Raw genomic sequence first — 19,671 nt, forward strand, 5'->3', positions numbered from 1 at the left:
AGGTTGTGATGTGCAGAGAGGCCCTGTTAGCATATGTACATCTATCTGCATATGGCAGTATGTGAGACAAGCTCCATAGGTTGCAGCTGAAGAAACTCTGGATGCAGAGTGTGTGTGTGTGTGTGTGTGTGTGTGTGTGTGTGTGTGCTGAATGGTATTCTCCAATCTATCAGCCCCACGCTCATCTGTTTGCCGGTCTGCCGCTCTCTCTCCTTCTGTTTCTGAGCTATTTGTGAGTTTGCCTTTAAGTCACTGTGACTCACGTGTATATTTCTAATGCCGCTTGTGCTTCACCAAGATTTTACCAACTGAGTTTTGCTTTAACTATAAAAATAAAAGGATTAATGAAACATTTAGGAACTGCTGGCTGACGGCTGACTTGCCAATGTTTTCCTAAACTTTGTATGAGCTGCAAAGCTGGTCCCAAAGCTTTATCTGAAATGCTGAAATTTAATTGAGAAGAAATGATTAATTGCAAATAGTAGCAGAGAGCTTCAGTGTTGGTGATGGCGGCTTTCAACACACAGCATTAGCAGGAAAATGTCACTTACCATAGATTTTTGATATTAACATACGCATCTTACCTTTTCTGAAACAGTCTCAGGTGTTGTGTGCAAAGCAAAGCATCAAAGTGAAGCGTAACTCATCGTTAAATAAGCTACCAGCTGTGTAGGTGTCGGGAGGAACACCTCATCTCTTGTCGATTAACTTGCCCCATCATCGGAGGCCTCACCGTTAATCAATAACCCAAAGCCTTAACTTAATGATGCGTAAGTTGGGAGAGTACATCATGTATTAGGTGATGAATGGTGTTTGCTCAGCCGGCTATTTTTCACCTGATTTGAGGCCAGATAAAGAATCCAAGATGAAGAGGACTGTTTGATGTGATTAATGTGTGTTGTTTGAGGTTCTCCCACTCTCTCGTGCAAGAGCAGGGGACACCTGACATCTAGTGGCCGGGGAACGAAGTATCAAGCCCACTCATACTCTCACGTAGCTGTTTTCATCACGCACTTGGCAGCCTGGCAAAGATTAAAGTCGGGGTATTAAATGATCATTTCCTCCGTGAGATAAGTCAGTGGAAGTATTTCAAACACGTTCAGTGTAATCTGCTTGACTTGTGCAGAATGTTCAGGTTCTTAGGTACTTTGCCAGGACTCCAGATCAAGCATGTTGTGATTGGAATTTAACTATCAGGACATTTTCTGAGATCTTCTTAACACACACGTACACACGTTCACTTGCACACCTCGCTACCCACAGGCGACGCCCTCCTCGCCATGGGAGAGGACCGTGATGGCCTGGGTAACGGGGCAATTGTTAATAATTAGCCCAGCTACGGTTCTGTCACATCAGCAGTGCTCTCAACCACATCTGCCAATCCTGCTGACCTCAGACTGCAGAACTCAGTAACCTCCGAAACTGAGCTGTGTCTTCCAAAGTGTTATTGGGAGGCAGACAGAGATAACAGCTCTGTTGTTGTTGCAGGCAGCTGGACCGGAGCCGAGGCTGCTGCCATCAATGGTGAAGAGAAGCAGTGGGTAGAGAAACAGTGATATCCACATACATATGGACACACATGTGCAATCAGTTATGCACACACACGGGTAAATCTCTGGCGTGATTCCAGAGCTCCTTGACGAAAAAGAAAAGACCCTCCATGCTGCTGTTAATCTGCATTCCAGATGTGTGAGTCATGGGGAGGTCGCTCCCACCGCTCAAAGCAAACAGAGGCCACCAGGCCGCCATCCTGCCGCTCGAAACACCTGGCAATCAACATGGAGGTGCACGCTGTTAGCCCTCCCCTGCTCCTCAGCAGGCCGTGTTGTCTCGTTAATCTTACACTGAGGCGTGCCATATGATGTGTTCAGGAGGCTCTCAGTCTGTCGCTTCAGTGACGGGAATCACAGAAATGTCAGTTCATTATCTCTGGACATATGGCAGGTGATACATGGACAGCCACGTGAACATGAAAACAATTAGCAGCCGGATTTTTGTGTTTGTGGTGTCTCCTGAGCTGAAGGTAGGAGGAGGTTTGATGGTGTAGTTGTAGTGGCTGAAATAAGAGTGAAAGCCCAGATAAAGCAGAGTGACTTGTTTACTGTCCGGGCAAAAGATAAATCCGTAAGACATCCTTTATTTCTTCTGTTTGACACTCTGACCTCTGGGGGGCCCTATAAGCTGCCTTTGGCTTTTATTCCAACTCCACATCTCACTCCACTTTATTTAGTGGCACGAGCCACTATTGTAATCTCTCACATTTTTTCTTCTTATTTTTCATATTCCGCCAGAATTTTGGCAGGCAACTAGTCCCGCAGCTATTCGCAAAAAAATGCAAAAAATTTCCCATAAGAAATGAATGGGAAATTTCCTAAAATTTCAGCCTTTTTCAAGTTTCCGCTCCCTCGCCAAACTTTCTCCTAGAGACTTCATTCAAACTTTAAAACGTAGATAATTTTGTCGGCTCATAATGAACCACGGCACATTTTTTGATATCTCTTACGGTTTTCGATCCCTGACCATCTGAAGACCATAAAGTTTCTCAAAAAATGCTCAGAATTTCTGCCCCTAGAGTGGGTGATGTCATCAGCTAGAGTGCGAGAGGCAGTGAGAAATCGTCTGAATTTTTTTTTTTTTTTTTTTTATTGCCATAAACTCCAAATAATAGGAATAGGAGACACATAATTTTGGATCCTTTTGTAGACAAACGTCTCTTCTCGCCTCTGATTTCAATTTTAAAGGGTTAGCCCCCACCAAATTTAAATAAAGAGGGATTTTGCACCAGCTGCCCTGCTCTGCTGCTCCATGTAAGCCAATAGGTGTGCTCCAACACACCTGATTCAAATGCTCGGCTCGTTACTGGGCTCTGCTGAGGCCTGATAACGAGCCATTCATTTGAATCAGGTGTGCTGGAGCAGGGATACATCTAAAACATGCAGGGCAGTGGTACTCCAGGACCAGGCTTGAGAAACAGTGGTATAGATAACACCAGCAGCCCCCTCGCGCCACAGTCAAAATTTGGCGATGAATAGTCTAGTTTATCTTTTAGTGTTGCTGCTTTGTTTGAAATATTAAACATATATTTTCCACAAGTATGCTATGTTTTATATCCTGTTAATATATTGGTTTTATATGTTACGTGTCTTTGTGCTTTGTGTTTCACCTGTCTGTCCTCCCTTCCAGCCTTCCAGCACCAGTGTCATGGCTCAGTCTGTGGTTCCAAAAGCAAACATCTCCAAAACGCTCTTATGGTTTGACTCTTGAAGTGATTTACAGCGTCTGCATTTTTTATTCTCATGGGTGTGCTTCCAGTTTGAAGTACAGCTTTATGTCAATATCAAACATCAGTTTGACAAAACACTGTTTCCACAGTTTATATCCAACAGTCAAACGTGTTTTTAACCTTCAGTATTTCATCAGCTGTCAGATGTGTGATGTGACTGTAAAGACGGATTCATACAACACCATCACTTTATTGTCAATACACATTCAGTTTGGTATGTATACGACACTCACAGTACAATGAAACAGCATCATCATGGCTGCCCTTTGTTTACATGCGATTGTTTCAGTGTGCAGTACAGTTCCCTTCAACCAATGATTAATTCTTTTTTTTTTTTGCATGTTTTATAATCTAGTTATCCTCAATAGTTTGTATGTTTCCCTGTGTACATATGTACATTTTTCAGCATGTTGTGTTTACGATGAGCTTGTAACTTGATGACAACTCTGATGTTCTGTTGGTCCTTCCATTTATCACTTCAGCTCCTCAGTGGAGGATGTGGGCATATCAGATCCGTCAGGACACTCCTGAAAAAGTGCAGAAATAAGGCATGACACCATCACGTTATTCAGAAATATGCCTAAAAATACCAGGAAAAAATAGCCACATTAAAATAGAGGAACACATGTTGCACAGCCCACCTTCACTTTGTCCAGCTCTGGTCTGCCTGGGAGTGATTTTTGTGAGGAAAAGGCCTGTAAGGTGAGACGGGACGGTCACATGAGATCTGATGAATATGAAGCATGAGGATGAAACACCTGGAGGTGTGAATGGCTGCTGCTCACCTTCTTGGTCTGTTGCATCTCCTCTGTGGATTTGGACCTGTTCTTCATGTGCTTCTGAGGAGAGGTGGTGGAGGGACACTGGAGAGACAAACAGGGAGAGGGAGGATCGTATTACTGGATGACTCCAGTTTTATTACATATCACTGTATCAGGCCTTCACACACCTCATTCGCCTTCTGTTCCATTGCTGACTTGGAGACGTGTCTCAGCAGAACTTTGGTGCTGATGCAGCTATGGGATGTTGTGATAAATTATTGCAGTACTGCGGTCGCACAACTATAAGACAGGAGTGAGAAAAAGATCAGTTATACAACCATTTAGTTATATGCAACAAAATGCAGGACTTTTTAAAAAAGGTCCCCCAGAATGGAAATACTGATAAAAAAAATCACTCACCACTTTCTTTTTTTAATTACATTTAATATGAACAACAAGCTAAACTGATCCCTGATATGTCCTACTGGATCTTACAGGATCCTGGCGAGCATCTGTCCTGAGCGATCTGCAGTTCTGGCCTCTTTTCACTAGATGGCGACTCTGACTCAGGGACCTACCGTCGCCGCCACTTCAATGATCTGGATGTTTCGCTGGGTGATTTGCCTCAGGGGATTTACCCTGGAGTTTGGTATTAATCATCACACTGAGATGTACACACTGCTGCTCCCATTACTGCTTGTCATTTTGATTTAGATAGACGGAAAAACACACCTGTTTCACCTGACTGCAAGCTGATTTGGGTTTTTTTATCCTGCTGGCAGAGCTCATCACAGAAACCAGCTATTAACATGGCTTTGCTTGATGATAATGCTTCCTATCCTGTTTCCTTTCACACATATCCTATCAAATATTAAGACTTTTGTAGCTGAATGTCATAAAATAAATGCTTGTGTCAGTCTTCATAGCAGCTCCACAGTCTGTCAGCCTTCAGGCTTTAGACCCAGCAGGAACAGGGTCAATTTCAGGACTGAAATGACTCAAAAAGTGATAAGTGTTTTAAGAAACTGCATGAGTGTATAACAAGGAAAGAGGAAAAATCATGTTTAAAACATACAGGAGAGGCAAAAAAAAAAAAAAAAAAAAAATTGCTCAGCTGAAAGGCCACAGTGAACACCAGCCAGCAGTCTCAGCTGGATGCACAGCTGGAGTCTGGAGCCCTGGTGGCCGGAGACAAAACACCCCTGGGTCCCTGGTGCAGTTTGCAGGAGACAGATTTTCATTCTCCAAATATCTCAGTGCTGCCCGTCAGTGTCGGCCTCTGCCTGACATCTGACCAGATTGATCAGATCAAAACACCTCCTGGCATGTCAGAGCGAACGGGTGGTTCACCGGTTTCCTGTTCTGTCAGACCTTTAAAAAGGTGACAGGAGACAGATGAGACTCAAAAGGCAGGATAAGATATTGGAGAGCTTTGAAGATGTGGTTCACTGACGCTGCTTACAATAACCTTGGAATTAGCAGTTTGGCAGAATAAATCCTCATCCAGACACTTCGTGTTTCTAAAGTTTTCAGCTACATCTTGTGACCTTCCTCGGCAGAAAGGCACGACGTGGTCAGTAAGACTGAAAAAGTGCTATATAAATGCAGTTCATTTACCAAGATGATGCCTTGGACTTGCTTTATTTGATCAAGTCACCTCAAGACTAGGATTACATTAGATTTCCTGAAAATTTAACTATTACCTTTGACATTTTTTTGTAATGCTTGTTTGAGTAATAGCACCTGATATTGCAAAGTAGCCTGACAGCAAGTTAATGCTGCTGAAAACTTGGCTTCATATCTTAATTATTTCTCTATGACATTAAATACTCATGACTGAAATCCATACTCAAACTAATTATTCGGTATTAATTAGTGAGAGTTTAACAAAAAACTCACCTGATCTGTCTGATGATGACTGTGTGGGCGTGGTTTGATCAGATTTGATTGACGGTGACCGGACAACCCGCCCACTATCATTTGAATTTTGATTCAAATGTCTGTTGAAGTCTGGCCTGGTGAGACAATAATGTACACAGAGCCAAGACAAAATAAATCTAAAGAGAGATCACTTCCTGATCTGACTGAGGCGACGCCGAATTGTCGAGCTCCCAGTTTAGACTGCTGCTCTACAGGAAGCCCTCAGCCCGGAGCTCATGAAGAATGAATGGGAGCTGAGCTGATCGACAGGAGCTCGTTTACCCGCTGCGATGGCTGACGTCAGCAGCCATGAAAGCGCCACAGTTGCAATGCTGCGGGGAACTCTGGTAGAAAGTCCCACTTGGACTGCAATGTGTGTGATATTGGACGAGACCTACCTGCTGGCCAACAGCGGGACTGACCCTGTGGGGTGTGCCCATCTTCTTTTATACATCAGGTCTTTTATGCACACGCATGCCGGTTCATTTGGCCCACCCAGGGATATACAAGACTGTTGTAGTCCATGCACTTACTCTAAGATGTGCATTACAGGCCTTTGAGGATAATCTCAGCCTTGATGGAAGGGCACGCATTCAGCGAGTCCTGAGTGCTCTCTGACCAGCTCACAGAGGGAAATGACCTAAATGAGAATGACTTGCCTGCTTTGCTCCCCCCCCCCGTCTCCCCCCCTGCTTTCCTCTGTCACTGTCCACCCAGCTTTGGATAGATGAGGAATCCCTCTCTTTGTAGGTGAGGATGAAGGCTACACTGAAGCGGGTGGAAGCGCATCTCATTTGTGGCCAAGGTAGAAAAGCCCTGTGGCTTTGAGGAACTCTTCTCCATCGATTAAGTCCACATGAGCAAGCTAACAACAGCCAAGGTGACACATCCAAAAACACTCTTTGTGGAGCTCATACAAAAAAAGGGTACACGCACAAAACGCTCATACATTATTACGTGGACATGGACAGACACACACACAAAAGCAACACAGGGACTTAAAAGCTACTCAAGATGTCTTTCTGCAAGGATGGGCAAATAGAATATTTTGCCTCGCAGTCTTTTCCACCCTTTTTCCTCCTTCCGTCGCAACTTTGACTGAGACACTGCACGAAGAGGCTGATTAAGGGGTTGAAAAGTTTAATGATTAGCCTTTATAATCTGTAACAGAATGCAGGCGCGAGATTCTGCATTAAATGAGAAGAAAATCTGTTCTGAAGATTTGAATCCATAATAAAGACCAAGACTGGCCGTGCTCAAATGTTGGGTCAACACTAATTAACTCGCCGGCCGAGACGCACCACATGACTTGAACTTCTCAAGCTTCTTTTCAGTGTGTGTGAAAGAGTTTCACAAGAGCAGAAAAGGTATCAAAAGGAACAGTACAGTCGAGCTTCATCTACATTATCACTCCTGCTGTCTTCTTGAACTCTGACATTTTGGCCCATGTGGCAAATGAACCAGTGTTCATTCATTCATTCATCTAACAGTGAGTGGCAAACACCTGGAGAAGTTTTCCACTATTTTGGGTCAACTAACGTCTGTAATTCAAGTCCACGAGATGAATCTGAAGCCTGCTCTGACATCGCCACCTTTCCACGTCTGTGCTGCTGAACATGCTAATCAGAGAAGATGACATGTTCAGGATGTGTGTAATTATAGAGGCTGTTGTAGCACATACTTACACACACAGGTGGTCACAGCACCAAGGTGACCATGTGGGCAGTAAGTGGTTAGAGAGCACATTAAGGTAGCTCACGGTGGCAAGGACATTTTGTCCTGTAATTGATGATGACGGGCCGTCTTCCGATCAGGTGTGACACACATGCACACCCACCCCAACTGCCCACCCCCGGCCCCCCAGCTCCCCAGCTGGATGCACTTAGTCAGCGGTCGACCGACACAGCTGCTCCCAGCTCGAATCACAGCTCAGCCATGTGCATCTCACCTGATAACCGAGTCTGTGCGGCTGAATTTCATTTTTTTTTTTTTACCACTCTGAGCACTCAGCCCGTCCTTCACCGGCTGAGCAGAATCCTTCAATGCACGGTAATGTGCGAGCATTGATCTGATGGATGGGTTTTGTTTCATACCACTTACGTATTCCTCTGCAGGACTCTCAAAGGCACAGTGAGTACCATTCAGAAGACTGAGTTCTGAAAAAGAACCAGATATTCAAAACCTGCTTCTGGTCTATCCCAGCGTGGAATAGTGAAACCAGTAAATAACAGAGAGAGGAGAGCCTTGGCGCGCCGTCTGAATGAAAATGTTTGCTTTTCTATGAATGGGGAGATGAAGGCATTTATATCAAGACAGCGCAAGACGTTTAACCAAGCACAGAAACACAGTGAGTGGCAGACGGGAGGAGAGAATGAATGATGGGAGTGACAGAGAGAGAGAGAAAGGGCAGGTAAATGCATCCAGCGAGTGAACAAGCACAGCAATCACCCCAACAAAAATGATTAGGAGAAATGCCGGGGGGAAATTCAGCCACTCACCTCCTTTTCTCCCTTCTTCCTTCTCTTTTCCTCTCTCAGTACAGACGTGCAGCGGAGTAGACGGCACTCCTCATCTCACTGCTGCTATGGTGTCTGCGAGAGCACACCCCTCTCTGGCCATTCATAGCTCCGCCGACGCACCACTCATGCATGGATGCACACACACACACACACACACACACGCACGCACACACATATATATATGTGTAAAGCCAGGTGTGCCAATCATAGTTGTGTATGCTAATGTGTCTGGTCTGGCAGTCTGTGACAAACAGGTAGCACATACTGCACAGCGCTGTTCATTGTCTCAGGTTAATTACTTCAGTGACACATCTACAGGGTGATGCTACAGGGCAAGGTGGGCAAATGAGCTGCTTCCCAAATCTCACGCTGTCACATACTCTGAAAATATGCATGCTGTTGACATCACCCATTTGGATGAATCCATCTATGACTCATCCAATTTGTTTTGTAACCCATACAATGGCCAAATACGCCCCATAATAGTCCTCCCAGGCTCCTCAACTGGAAAACACCTTCCAGCAACAAGTCTGTAGCCAGACGAAGCAAGTTATTGGTTACAGGCCCTTCATAAAGAGCCAATCACAGGGCTGCAATGATCCACCGTCACTGTGCAGAAATGACATCATTACATGATGGCATTTTAGAGGGAGGTTTCACTGAGATACACCAAAGGCGCGATAATGCAATCAAAGCTAGTTACAATTGACACCTACACAGACAGACACAGATCAGACTCGTCTTACATTGGATGAGTCATGCAGCCAGTCCACTGGGACAGTGGGGTCTGGCTTCTCTTCATATCAAACCAAATCACGCAGCATTTGTCAAAGCAGAAACTGACCTCAGTGATTCATCCAAAAACTTCCTCACTGAGGACTAAAAGCTGCCATCTGACATCTTTCCCCAACAACAAACACAGACAGCGAGGATCACAGTTTAACATAAAACACTTTAATTCTTTGGAAACACCCTGTGAATTATTCTTAATGATCACATCGTCTGATTCATTTGCTGTAATATCGCATTACTAATTCATGATCTGGACCCTGAGACGTAGTCTGAGGTGACAGGAAAACAGGACTTGACCAGGGCTTCTCAAAGTGCCATCACAGCAAACGAAATGCATTAAAACACCGCAAACACACATTTGAAAATAGCAAGTCAGCACACAAAATTAGTCATTTAAAATATTAAAAACGCATCTCAGTAAAAATATTCAATAATCTTAACTCAGATAAAGAAAAAAGAAACAATTGTGCAATACACTTCAAAACCCCCCTTCTGGACAGTCCTGTGAAGAAACACGTTTTTGCTTAGAGTTCAAAGGAAAGCAAAGTGAGATTGTGAGAAATAAAAGCAATGTGAAGTGCAAACTGTACAGCGTTAAACATCAGGGACTACTACAGCAAACACACTGGCTCCAGGGTGAGCTGAACTTCTTTTCAAACATTTCTCCATATATTAAACAATTCATAGCAAACATTTCTCTCTTTAAGACGTGTAGTGTTTTGAACCGACACTAAACGCTGGCCATGATCTTTCTTCTTCTTTGCATATCACCTCGAGAGGCTAATTATCCAGAGCAGAGATGGTAGCACACTGCAGTCTCAGAGCTTATTTGTAAACAATTATAAAAAGTGCTTGACCATTTTTCACTAAAAATGAGATTCTGTGGTTTGACACGATTGGTCAACATGATGCTGCAAGATAATTGTTGTAGTTTTTGATTGGGTCTGCGAACCCACACTCACACACACACAGGCACACACACACACGTGTCTCTCAAACCATCGTTTCCCTCAAGTCTTTGGGTTGAGACTGAGCGGAGTCTGGGGTTTCCTCCGCTGCTCCAGCTGAACTTGGAGTTGATGGCGTCTTGTCTTCTTTGGAGTCTGCAGTGGGGGCGCTGGCTGCGCTGGCCTGGTCTGGCTCGGCGTCCTGTCCCTGATCCGAGGACAGCTGCAGAAACAAGGGGACCTCCAGCTGGTCTTTGGTCAACAGGCCTCGCTGGTCATCAACCCTGCAGCACTGAGCCCTCGTCAGCATGTCCAGAAACCCTGACACACACGGAACATCATGCTAATTCTGCCATTTGCTTCGATGAATAAATAACTGCACTATTTTTAACCAGCCTACTGTATTTACATTTTATGACAGTCAGGCAACACAGACTCAACTATATTCTTATATGTAACTGTATATACACGTTTTCAGTCATTTAATAGTACAGTGCTCTTCAAACATGGCCTGGCTTGGATACTAGGGTTTGGTTCCATGAATAAAATGTTTGATCATGGTATATACAATATTATATTGCAATATCAGTGTGTCGCAATACAATACGATGCAGTAGCTGATAAAACAATCTCACCCCAGGGTCCATTCAGTAGCTTTGCTGGAGCTTTTGATTGTATCGCCCAATCTTCCTCAGCAGATGGAGTCGTCACGGAATTTTAAAATCTTTTTTTGTCATTTCATCTGCTGAGAGAGATCGTGTGATATGACTGAAAGCTCCAAAACAGCATCCAAATGCACCCTGTGCTGAGACTCCTGTCCACAGCTGAGAAAGGAACTGCTTCCCTGTGTTGGACCTTGTCTTTAGATTGTTTTTTTGCTTCCAAGGTCAAGAATGAACCTCAGAAAGGCAGCTACAGAGATGCCGTTGCTTCCTTGTTATAAATGATACGGAAAAACCTGATGGCTGCCAAATGTCTGAGAAAATCCTCTCACGGTCTATACTGCCACATGGCCCAGCCCTGTTAGATACTGCTGAGGTGTCCTACCGTCCATGTCGCGGTTCTTACTGGGCCTGGGCTGAGTCTTGGTTCTGTCCGTCTGCAGCGATGCTCTGGTCTCCAGACCACCTGCACCCCCTGCTCCTGCCTGGGACCAAAATAGATTCCAGCGATGTACGTTTCACGGTGAAGCATGAAGGGATTCAACTTTTCAACAGAGATAAATACTGATGCTTACTCACAATGAGTTTTGGTAGTGTCCAGAGGACTCAGGCTAATCCCTGTATACCCTTTCGAGCACTATATTTACTGCCAGCCATTTTATTCATTCTTAGTGTGAAAAAAGTGTACATAAGAAGGCTGAGTCCAAAATCACTCCCTCTGTTATGCGTAGCAGTGGCCTTTAAATCCTCATCTTTATTATATTATTTAGAAAATAACAACCAAGAGGATCTGAGCATCTTTTCCTATCAACATTCTTTCATTTTAAGTTACTATTCCATATTAATAATTTCAGAACAAAGTATCAGTCAGTAGGAAGTTTCTTGATGATGGCAACAAGAAGTTTGTTTGATGTCAAGCAGTCTGTTGACACCGCCTCACCTGTGTGGCTGCAGCTGGACCACTGGCTCTGGAAACATCTCTTCCTGCTCAAACCAAAAAAGGACACTGATCAGTTACTAACCGTGCTCCCACCCCCAGTACAAAAAGTCGTCAGTGATGATGATGCTACTGCAGAGCCCGTTTTGTTAAACACTGACATCACCCAGATAAAACATTCTTGACAAGAATTAAACTGCTCCCCCTGGGATGCAGCCACTCTAATCGAATCGACTGTGAGTGGAGCTGAGGCGGGGAGCGCTGATCCAAAGTGAAGTTGGTTCTGGTCTCTCAGCAGTTGGGAAATGAGGTGAGTGAGCAGAGCACTCAACAAACCAAATGTACTCAGACATTTCAACCTCACAGAAAAGACAGAAGAGAGTGAGACACACACACACAGAGAAATCAGAGGAGGGAAAAAGGAGCACGCAGACAGTGATGCAGAAGAACCAGGGCACTAAAGTGGACAGTGAAAAGACTTTGCCTTCGCCGCCCGCTAAGAGCAAGTGAGAGCCAAGAAATGCGGAAACACTTTCTAGGACCCATTAAGAGACAATGAAATGAATAAGAAAGCACAGCCAGGGTTCAGGCAACAGAGGAGAACACACACAGCCTCACTATGCATCACCCACACCATCAACGAACAGTGGATGGGGGAGAACTTTTTTTTTGGGGGGGGGGCAGTGTAGCAAGTATTAAACAATGTACACATGATTATCTCTGGTTCACGCTAATGTAAAAGTTTTGGTTTTTAAAAAAAAAAAGAAAAAAAAAAGGTCAAGCATATTAACCTTTGCTTTTGTCAAGCCGTAGCGTCTTATTGGCCAGTCTGAACACAGTGCTGGACATGTTCACGGGCTCGTCGCTCCCAACCTAAAACCAACAAAGAAGTCAGACATGAGAGACTGTGGGTGGACGGATGCTGACACGCAACCAGCTGCACGGTTTGTGGGGATGAAGCCTCAAGACCCCACAAAAAACGATGCATAACAGAGAGAAAGTACACATGGCTGCGTTACTAAGACGGTGTAATCCTGCTTAATCCACGGAGGATATAGTGTCACAGATTCAGTTTTGAGTGATGGCATTAAAATTCCAGATTTTTATAAATATTAATATGCACCCTGACGCGTAAACTGTTGCCTAGCGATGGCTGCTGCAGGCAGGAGAGGCCGGCGAGTGGCAACGGGACGGCCGTAAGTATTACATTTAAAAAATGTCAGACACGTCTGCTGCTCCAGTGAGAAGTAGAGCTGTTTACCTGTGGAATGATCCAAACAGGTGTTTTTGGAGCATTCCACAACTTTCCCAGTCTTTAGTTGCTCCTATGCCAACTTGTTTGAAATGTGTTGCTGCATCAAATTCAGAATAAGCAGATATTTACAAAAAAAAAATCAATGAAGCTGATGAGGTAAACATTCATTGTATTGTCTTTGTGCTGTTTTCAGTGTGTCCAAAAGAATTAGCAAATGATCACATTCTGCTTTGTTCATGTTTTACACGGTGTCCTAACTCTTTTGGAAGCGGGGCTGTATTGTGGTCTCGTTCATACATACAGACACTCACCATGGTGACCAGGGCCTCTTGCTGCTTGAGATGGTGTTTGTGAAGCACCGCAGAGAGGGCGTCCTGCAGCGTCTTACTGGACTTCACCACAATCCCCACTGTCTTTCCAGTGAAGGCAATCTCCAGCCTGACACACACACACACACGCATTTAAATAACCTCCCTCACAACGTCAGCACAAACAGTAAAACTGAGTCGTGTGGAACGCAGTGGAACAGCAGTATGGCCGCATTAAAATCCAAATTTGATCATTTGATAACATATTCAATGCAAACGATGACTAAAATGACTACTGCACAGACAGCTTGTCTCTACGTGTGGTGTTAACACAAGGACTTCCCTCTAACATGGTGAGAAGTGGTGCGTGTAGTGGGGATGTGGGTGTGAAAGCCTGCTTGGGTGACGAAGACAAAAAAAAAAAAAAAAGAAAAAGAAAATGAAGGAAGTGGCGCAGTTGACTCACGCAAACGTCACCCTGAGCTCGAGAGAGACCTGCTGATCCCTCAGTACAGAGCAGTCCTGGTCCAGCGATAAGGGCTGCTGAAGAGAGAGAGAGCGATGAAAGTGACTTTCAGAGACGTCAGCTTCAACTGGGGACAATTTAAAACAAGTTTCACAAAGTTTCAGAAATGAAAAGCAGGAGTGAGAGGTTGAGAGGATGTTAGAACAGGAAGAGGCTAGTCATCTTTCTCACACTGCCTGTTGCAAAACAACTCTGCAGTGTGATACACTAGATACTTTTGAACAGCTTCTACAGCGCTGTGGACAGAGCTCAGAGCTCACCTTGTCCTTGCCGTGAAGGTAGATGATGACATCTTTCAGTGGGAAGCCCCTCTTCTCACACAAGCTGGCCAGCATGTCTTTGATGGGCTGGCCATTACGTGTGGGGGCCAGGGAGGCACTGCCATCAGGTAGATAGACGCAGCAGTAGCCTCCCTCCACCCCTAGCCGACTCCCACCCCCACCCTGCTCTGGAGACCGGGGACTCGATCTGCCATTCTACATCACCAGTGGAGAAGAGAGGAAAGAACTGAAGTGTGAAAAATAGAATTCAGGATGATGGAGTTTGTCACTCTATGGCAGATTTTACCTCTAAATTCAGATTTGTGGCCTTGAAGGCAACATTTTGTCATTCATATGTACCTACTTTAACATTGATGCTCCAAACCCTAATGTCACAAATGCACTGACCTCTATCTGCCTGTAGAGGGAGCCAAGCTCAACGCTGCTGCTTGACTTCACCGATGTATGCAACTCTTTTCGGGTGACTAAGCCATGGATGTTGGATGCATCTATTGTTGCAGATAGAAAGAAATGACCAAGAAAAGAACCAGGGAGAAACTGTGAGAAAAAGTCCATCAAGCATAACTTAGAAGCACCAGGTCAGCCATTTCACAGGCACTACCTCCCCAGGATCCTCTTTTCTGACGCTGCTTCTCGGAGGCACTCTTGGCACCTGGCAAGCTGTTAGAGTCTGACGTCTTGTTCTGTGCCAAACAGGGATGAAAGACACACCATGACAGCAAAATTAAAACAAGAATCACTCCACGTTCTCCCTTCCCATTCTCGTCACGCTACCTTCTTGTCACTTAAGGAGGTGCTTCTGGTGGCCACGTCCTCCCAGGATCCCATCCGGACTTGCTGAGGTAGAGGTTTGCCTTCTACGCTTGCCAAGGTGCAGCTCTGGTAGAGAGGAGAGCGCACAAAGCGCCTGTAGCTGTCCATCTTCATCAGTTTAAATATCTGACACACAGCAGGGACCAGTGCACAGTCAGCCAACGCACCAACAATGTTTCACTGTATTATTTGGCTAAACTAGGAGAGTGGACGCGCACATACACACAGACACACACAGACACACACAGACACCTGTGTTTGAGCCTTGTTGAACATGTCGCGTGTGGGCTGTTCCAGATCCTTCTCCTCTGTCTTGGCTGTGTCGTCGATGTTGACGGAGTAGGGAGCGCTCTCAGACAGGTAGGTGTCATAGATGGAGCGAGCTGCTGCTTTCAGCTGGAAACACAACAGCTCCATCAGACTGACCACCTCTTTTTAAAAAGAACACATAGAAACCCCAATGTCTCCCTTTGACTTTCATACTACTACTAGGACTCAGCAAAATATGTGGCTGTCAGCACCCATCAAAGACGCCCCTGCGTGTGTGTATATGCATATCTATACACTGGCATGGTGTCTGTCCACGTTAAGTGTACCAAGGACCAAATCAAGCCTCTCCAAGGACCCACGCTAAAAGTCATACAATCAATAAGTCACTAAAAGGCAATTCATTTACCAGGGAGCTGAGCAACCGCAGAAACTCGGCCGATTCATGGACAGTCAACAACCCTGCCTTTACCGACAGAATTTAATTTGAACAATATTTCTGTCTGGACAATATTTCAGCCTGGGAGAAGAGAGATTAAAAGCTGATTACAGCTTTTAAAGCTTCCCAGCTGGCCACTTTTATTTAAAGGATGTATAAAAAGAATCAAATATGTCAAAAAGGATCGTTGAAAAAAATACATCTGTCACGAAGGTCAACAATTTATCATATTTTACTCAACTTCATTAGTTAAGGCCTGTTCACTAAATACCAAAATATCCTAACATGATACAAGCAATGTCAAAGCAAAACAAAAACCTCAGCTAGAGACTGCCACATGGACACAACTGTAGTTACATAGAAATTAAGTTGTCCTCATGGGAGACATTAAATAAGCTCTAGGAAAATTACAATGAAGAGCTCATGCGGAGTAAAGCACATAACAGCATGATGAATAGGTGACAGGTCAAATGATTCACCACGTGAAGAGGCACAATACCTCATCCAAGGAGGTGGCTGGGATCTTCCTGAACTTTTCACAAGCCTGCCAGAATAAAATGTTCTCCGCACTCACCTCAGACCTCAAGAAGGACTGTGGAGGAAGACACACAAGCCGCGTATGAACAAATATGGCACACCTCATGAGAGGTCATAGGGAGACGTCAACACTTGAATCATTCAAACCGCCACACCGTGTGTGTCGAGTGTGTCTCACCGTGAAGCAGTGGACTCCACAGGGGTCCTCCAACAGCTTCTCAAAGGAGACAGCCCAGCTCAGCACGCTGTTGGCCGGGCCGACCTCTCCGCCCGGAGTCCCCGGAAGGCTGGAGCTGCTGCCTCCACAGCCCCGTGCAGTCATGTTCAACTCTAGAGCACATCCAGAGACAAACACACCCATTTATCAGCACAGAGAAGCATGACAGAGAGTGAGACTGAATCAGATATTTCCTCCCGTCGTGCACAGGCATGTTTCAGTGTGTAGAAACGCTGGTTGTTCATGCTCACCTCCGTCTGACACCGCCTGGCTCTGTGAATAAAGAGAGGGAGATAGAAGGTATTCAAAAACACACACAAAAAAAAGAAAAAAAAACACCTGATGAGATGGAATGCACCTCAATTTCTACCTGTTGTCTAACATGTGGCAATCAAAACTAACCACAGAACAAAAAGTCACTCTGATGACAAAAATGTTTGGATAAATATTCCAGGAACAGCTTTATAACGTTCACAGCACAGTGTCCTCGAAATAGTACTAATACAGAAGTTACACATGTAGATTCAAAAGCACATAGGGATGTATTTAGGAAGTGAAATGTGAACACCAGCTGCATGTGTTTTGCTTTTTGTTTTTTTCCTCCGTGACAATGTAGTGCAACGCTGTCTTGACAGGAAGTGGTTGTGACACTGATGACAATGGCTCTCATTCAGCTTTCAGAGCTCACAAAATTCACATCCTGAAAAAGTTGGGTTTGAATTCATGCACCTACACAGTTGCGAGTGCTGTGAATGAATTCTGCAAACAGGGTGCACGCAAACTTGTGCCGACAACCACGTTTGAGCGTTATTTGAAGATCAAGGTGCCTTGATATTGATCAGAAACCCCCGGGGAGGTATTTCACAAAAGAGGAACAGCAGATTGACTGGATGTTAAGTTTCAAGTATGACACCCACACAGAAAAGCTCGCCCTCAAGAATCCAGTATTATTAAAAGATTATTTTGGTGCTGATCAGTGGTCAGATTTAATCTGTCTGTCCAAGAATATGCGGCCTCCAGCTTTAAATTTATCCAGAGGTGTGAATGAGAGCATGCGTTTGTTTATAGACCTGTGAGTAGCAGCCTGCCCATGGTGCACACTTATTGTGAAGCTTATAAAAATAAACGCGTAAGTAACATTGTCACCGTTAACAGTCACTCACACCTTCAATGCCATTTGGGTAAATGCGAGCTTAAACTCCAGACGTACATTAAACTGATAATGAACAGTAAATGAAAGTGGACAAGGAGTGATCTGAAGGGTTTATTTCCCCTGAATGGAGAATACTGTGGCACCTACCAAGAGACATAATTTGAGTTCTAGACAGATCTAAGAAGTCTAGATGTTCTTCATTCTAAAAAAAAATGATAATATCTTAGCTTTAACTTTAATCATTTCTGCTAGTTTGTGGTTTGTGGCTGTTGTTTTTGCTTTTACACTTTGCTCTTATTTTCGGCTTCACTCTTCATATCTTGTCTATGAATTGGTCTGCACTTGACATCCAAACTTGGTCTTCCTACACATACACTTTCTTGCTTTTAGAAACCAGACTTCAATTTTCATGATCATTTTAGCTGATTTTGTGAAATGTATTAAAGAGTGAATTAAGTCTTTGGGTTAACTTTAGTCTAGGATTTCTCAGAGCTTATGTAGCGTATGTTGGAATAACCCACAGTGTATCACATCATAATGTCAGCTAAAGCAGTATTAACCATGAGGCCAAGGAACATCTCCTGCGTAGAAACACATGGCCAAAAACATTTCTTTAACACAAGAGCACTGCATCCACGCTGAAGCAGCTTGAATCAACTGCCAGTGAGAAGATAGACTGCACGAGTGTGCAAAGAATTCTTGTTCTTGTTCTCAGCAGCTCAAAGATGACAGCTCTTGGCAACTGATAAACTCTGCCCATATAAGGTTGATAAGGGCTGGTTGTATCTGCAGGTGTGAGCTCCACTGTGGCTCCACCTCTTCAACATTTTGCTCAACTGCTCATACTCTGGCTCCACAGACGAGTGCCGGTGCCTACAAATACACTTGCCTGGAGAAGCCAAAACACACGGTTCACTCAGTTTTCCACGAGCAGCAATGAAAGCAAATGATTGCCATCTTGCTTGCACACCTTTCATTCTCATACACCACTACAGGGAATATCTGAGATTAGGATTTTCGGCAAACCTTTTCAAGATGAGAAAAGATATTCAAACATGTGCAACAAGAGACGGATGCAGCATCAATTATAGGAACATTTCCAATTACAAAAAATACAAAGCACACAGGGCACCTTTTTTTTTAACCGCAGCAAGAGCCAGGTCCTCTCTGCCTCTGTCAAACACATCTCCATATACACTTTCACACCTTTCACAGCAGAGCCAATTCAAGAAACGTAATGGTCTCGCGCTGACTACACCAAAGCCAACTCAGCCTACACATGACAGATTGGCAAACAGGCATGGCTTGGTTTCCGCTTCTGACTCAAGCGGGCCCAGTCTGTTTTCAGTAGCTACCAACTGTAGCCACACAGCCTGATTGGTCCTGGCAATGCCGAGGAGTCAGCACAGACGACACAAGCCAACACAAGACACTGCTCTACCATGCGCCGTGTACTCTGACCTGTGTGAGCACGGTTTAAAAAGCAGACTGAAAGTGTGGTCCGAAATATAAAAAAAGACATTCCTGTTTACCAAATAAATACAAGCACACAACCTAAAAAGCTATTCACCACACAACACACCGGACTCCAACGTAATCCTCTTAAATACACGTACATTTGCATAAACAAACTACTGGATCCAAAGGGCGGCTGCACAACCAAACCTGACCAACTCACCATGTGGCCCACAGGAATCCCTAAAGCATTGCAGTTCTTCGCCATGGTGGCCCAGACACCAGACTACAAGCTGAAGTCTTAATTCGATGTGCACACTGTCAGGGGACACAGTAAAGTGCTCCACCCAAACATGATGCACACTCTGCACACTCTTCACACACACACACACACACATGAACTCATCACTTAGGTCTTCCTGTCACTTCCTGCCTGGAAGGGAAGTCTTACCATAGCAACAAGCCACAAAAGAGGAAGTATGGTTACTATGATCAAACTGTTCTCAACCTACATCTTGAGAAACACTATGATGTGGGAACACAGGCCAGTCAAATGCACTCATTGTGCTTTTGATGTAGTCACTGCATGTGTTTCTAGA

The 19,671-nt window shown here is 44.5% G+C and overlaps 1 protein-coding gene and 1 long non-coding RNA gene across 3 annotated transcripts; both read right to left on the reverse strand.

Moving 5' to 3' along the window:
* Window positions 1–3,581: 3,581 nt before the first annotated feature.
* Window positions 3,582–4,955, reverse strand: LOC121611951. Its single transcript, XR_006007127.1, has 4 exons — window positions 4,233–4,955; window positions 4,069–4,146; window positions 3,925–3,978; window positions 3,582–3,810 (listed from the first exon to the last, which is right to left on the reverse strand). It is a non-coding gene; the product is annotated as an uncharacterized LOC121611951 (long non-coding RNA).
* Window positions 4,956–9,415: 4,460 nt separating this feature from the next.
* On the reverse strand, window positions 9,416–19,423 carry rgs14b (regulator of G protein signaling 14b). 2 transcript variants are annotated; one of them, XM_041943943.1, is made up of 15 exons: window positions 19,296–19,423; window positions 16,716–16,737; window positions 16,426–16,577; window positions 16,210–16,302; window positions 15,257–15,400; window positions 14,966–15,130; window positions 14,793–14,874; window positions 14,579–14,679; window positions 14,171–14,386; window positions 13,851–13,924; window positions 13,388–13,514; window positions 12,613–12,694; window positions 11,825–11,868; window positions 11,270–11,369; window positions 9,416–10,543 (listed from the first exon to the last, which is right to left on the reverse strand). In XM_041943943.1, exons 1-15 carry the CDS (start codon window positions 19,338–19,340, stop codon window positions 10,269–10,271), a joined length of 1,722 nt encoding a protein of 573 aa, XP_041799877.1. In that variant the 5' UTR covers window positions 19,341–19,423; the 3' UTR covers window positions 9,416–10,268. The 2 variants fall into 2 exon arrangements, with proteins under 2 accessions (XP_041799877.1, XP_041799876.1); XM_041943942.1 differs by having other exon boundaries at window positions 13,851–13,927.
* Window positions 19,424–19,671: the final 248 nt, after the last annotated feature.

The sequence above is a fragment of the Chelmon rostratus genome, chromosome 9 (genome assembly GCF_017976325.1).
Source record: "Chelmon rostratus isolate fCheRos1 chromosome 9, fCheRos1.pri, whole genome shotgun sequence".
NCBI classification, from domain to species: Eukaryota; Metazoa; Chordata; class Actinopteri; order Chaetodontiformes; family Chaetodontidae; genus Chelmon; species Chelmon rostratus.

Bases quoted from the DNA above. Each gene is read 5' to 3' on its own strand.
- rgs14b (XM_041943942.1), bottom strand. From the start codon at position 19,340: ATGGCGAAGAACTGCAATGCTTTAGGGATTCCTGTGGGCCACATG. The intron at 14,875-14,965 runs GTAGCGTGACGA...TGTTTGGCACAG, and splicing joins CCTCCTTAAGTGACAAGAAG to AACAAGACGTCAGACTCTAA. The intron at 13,928-14,170 runs GTGAGCTCTGAG...CTCTCTCTTCAG, and splicing joins ACCTTCACGGCAAGGACAAG to CAGCCCTTATCGCTGGACCA.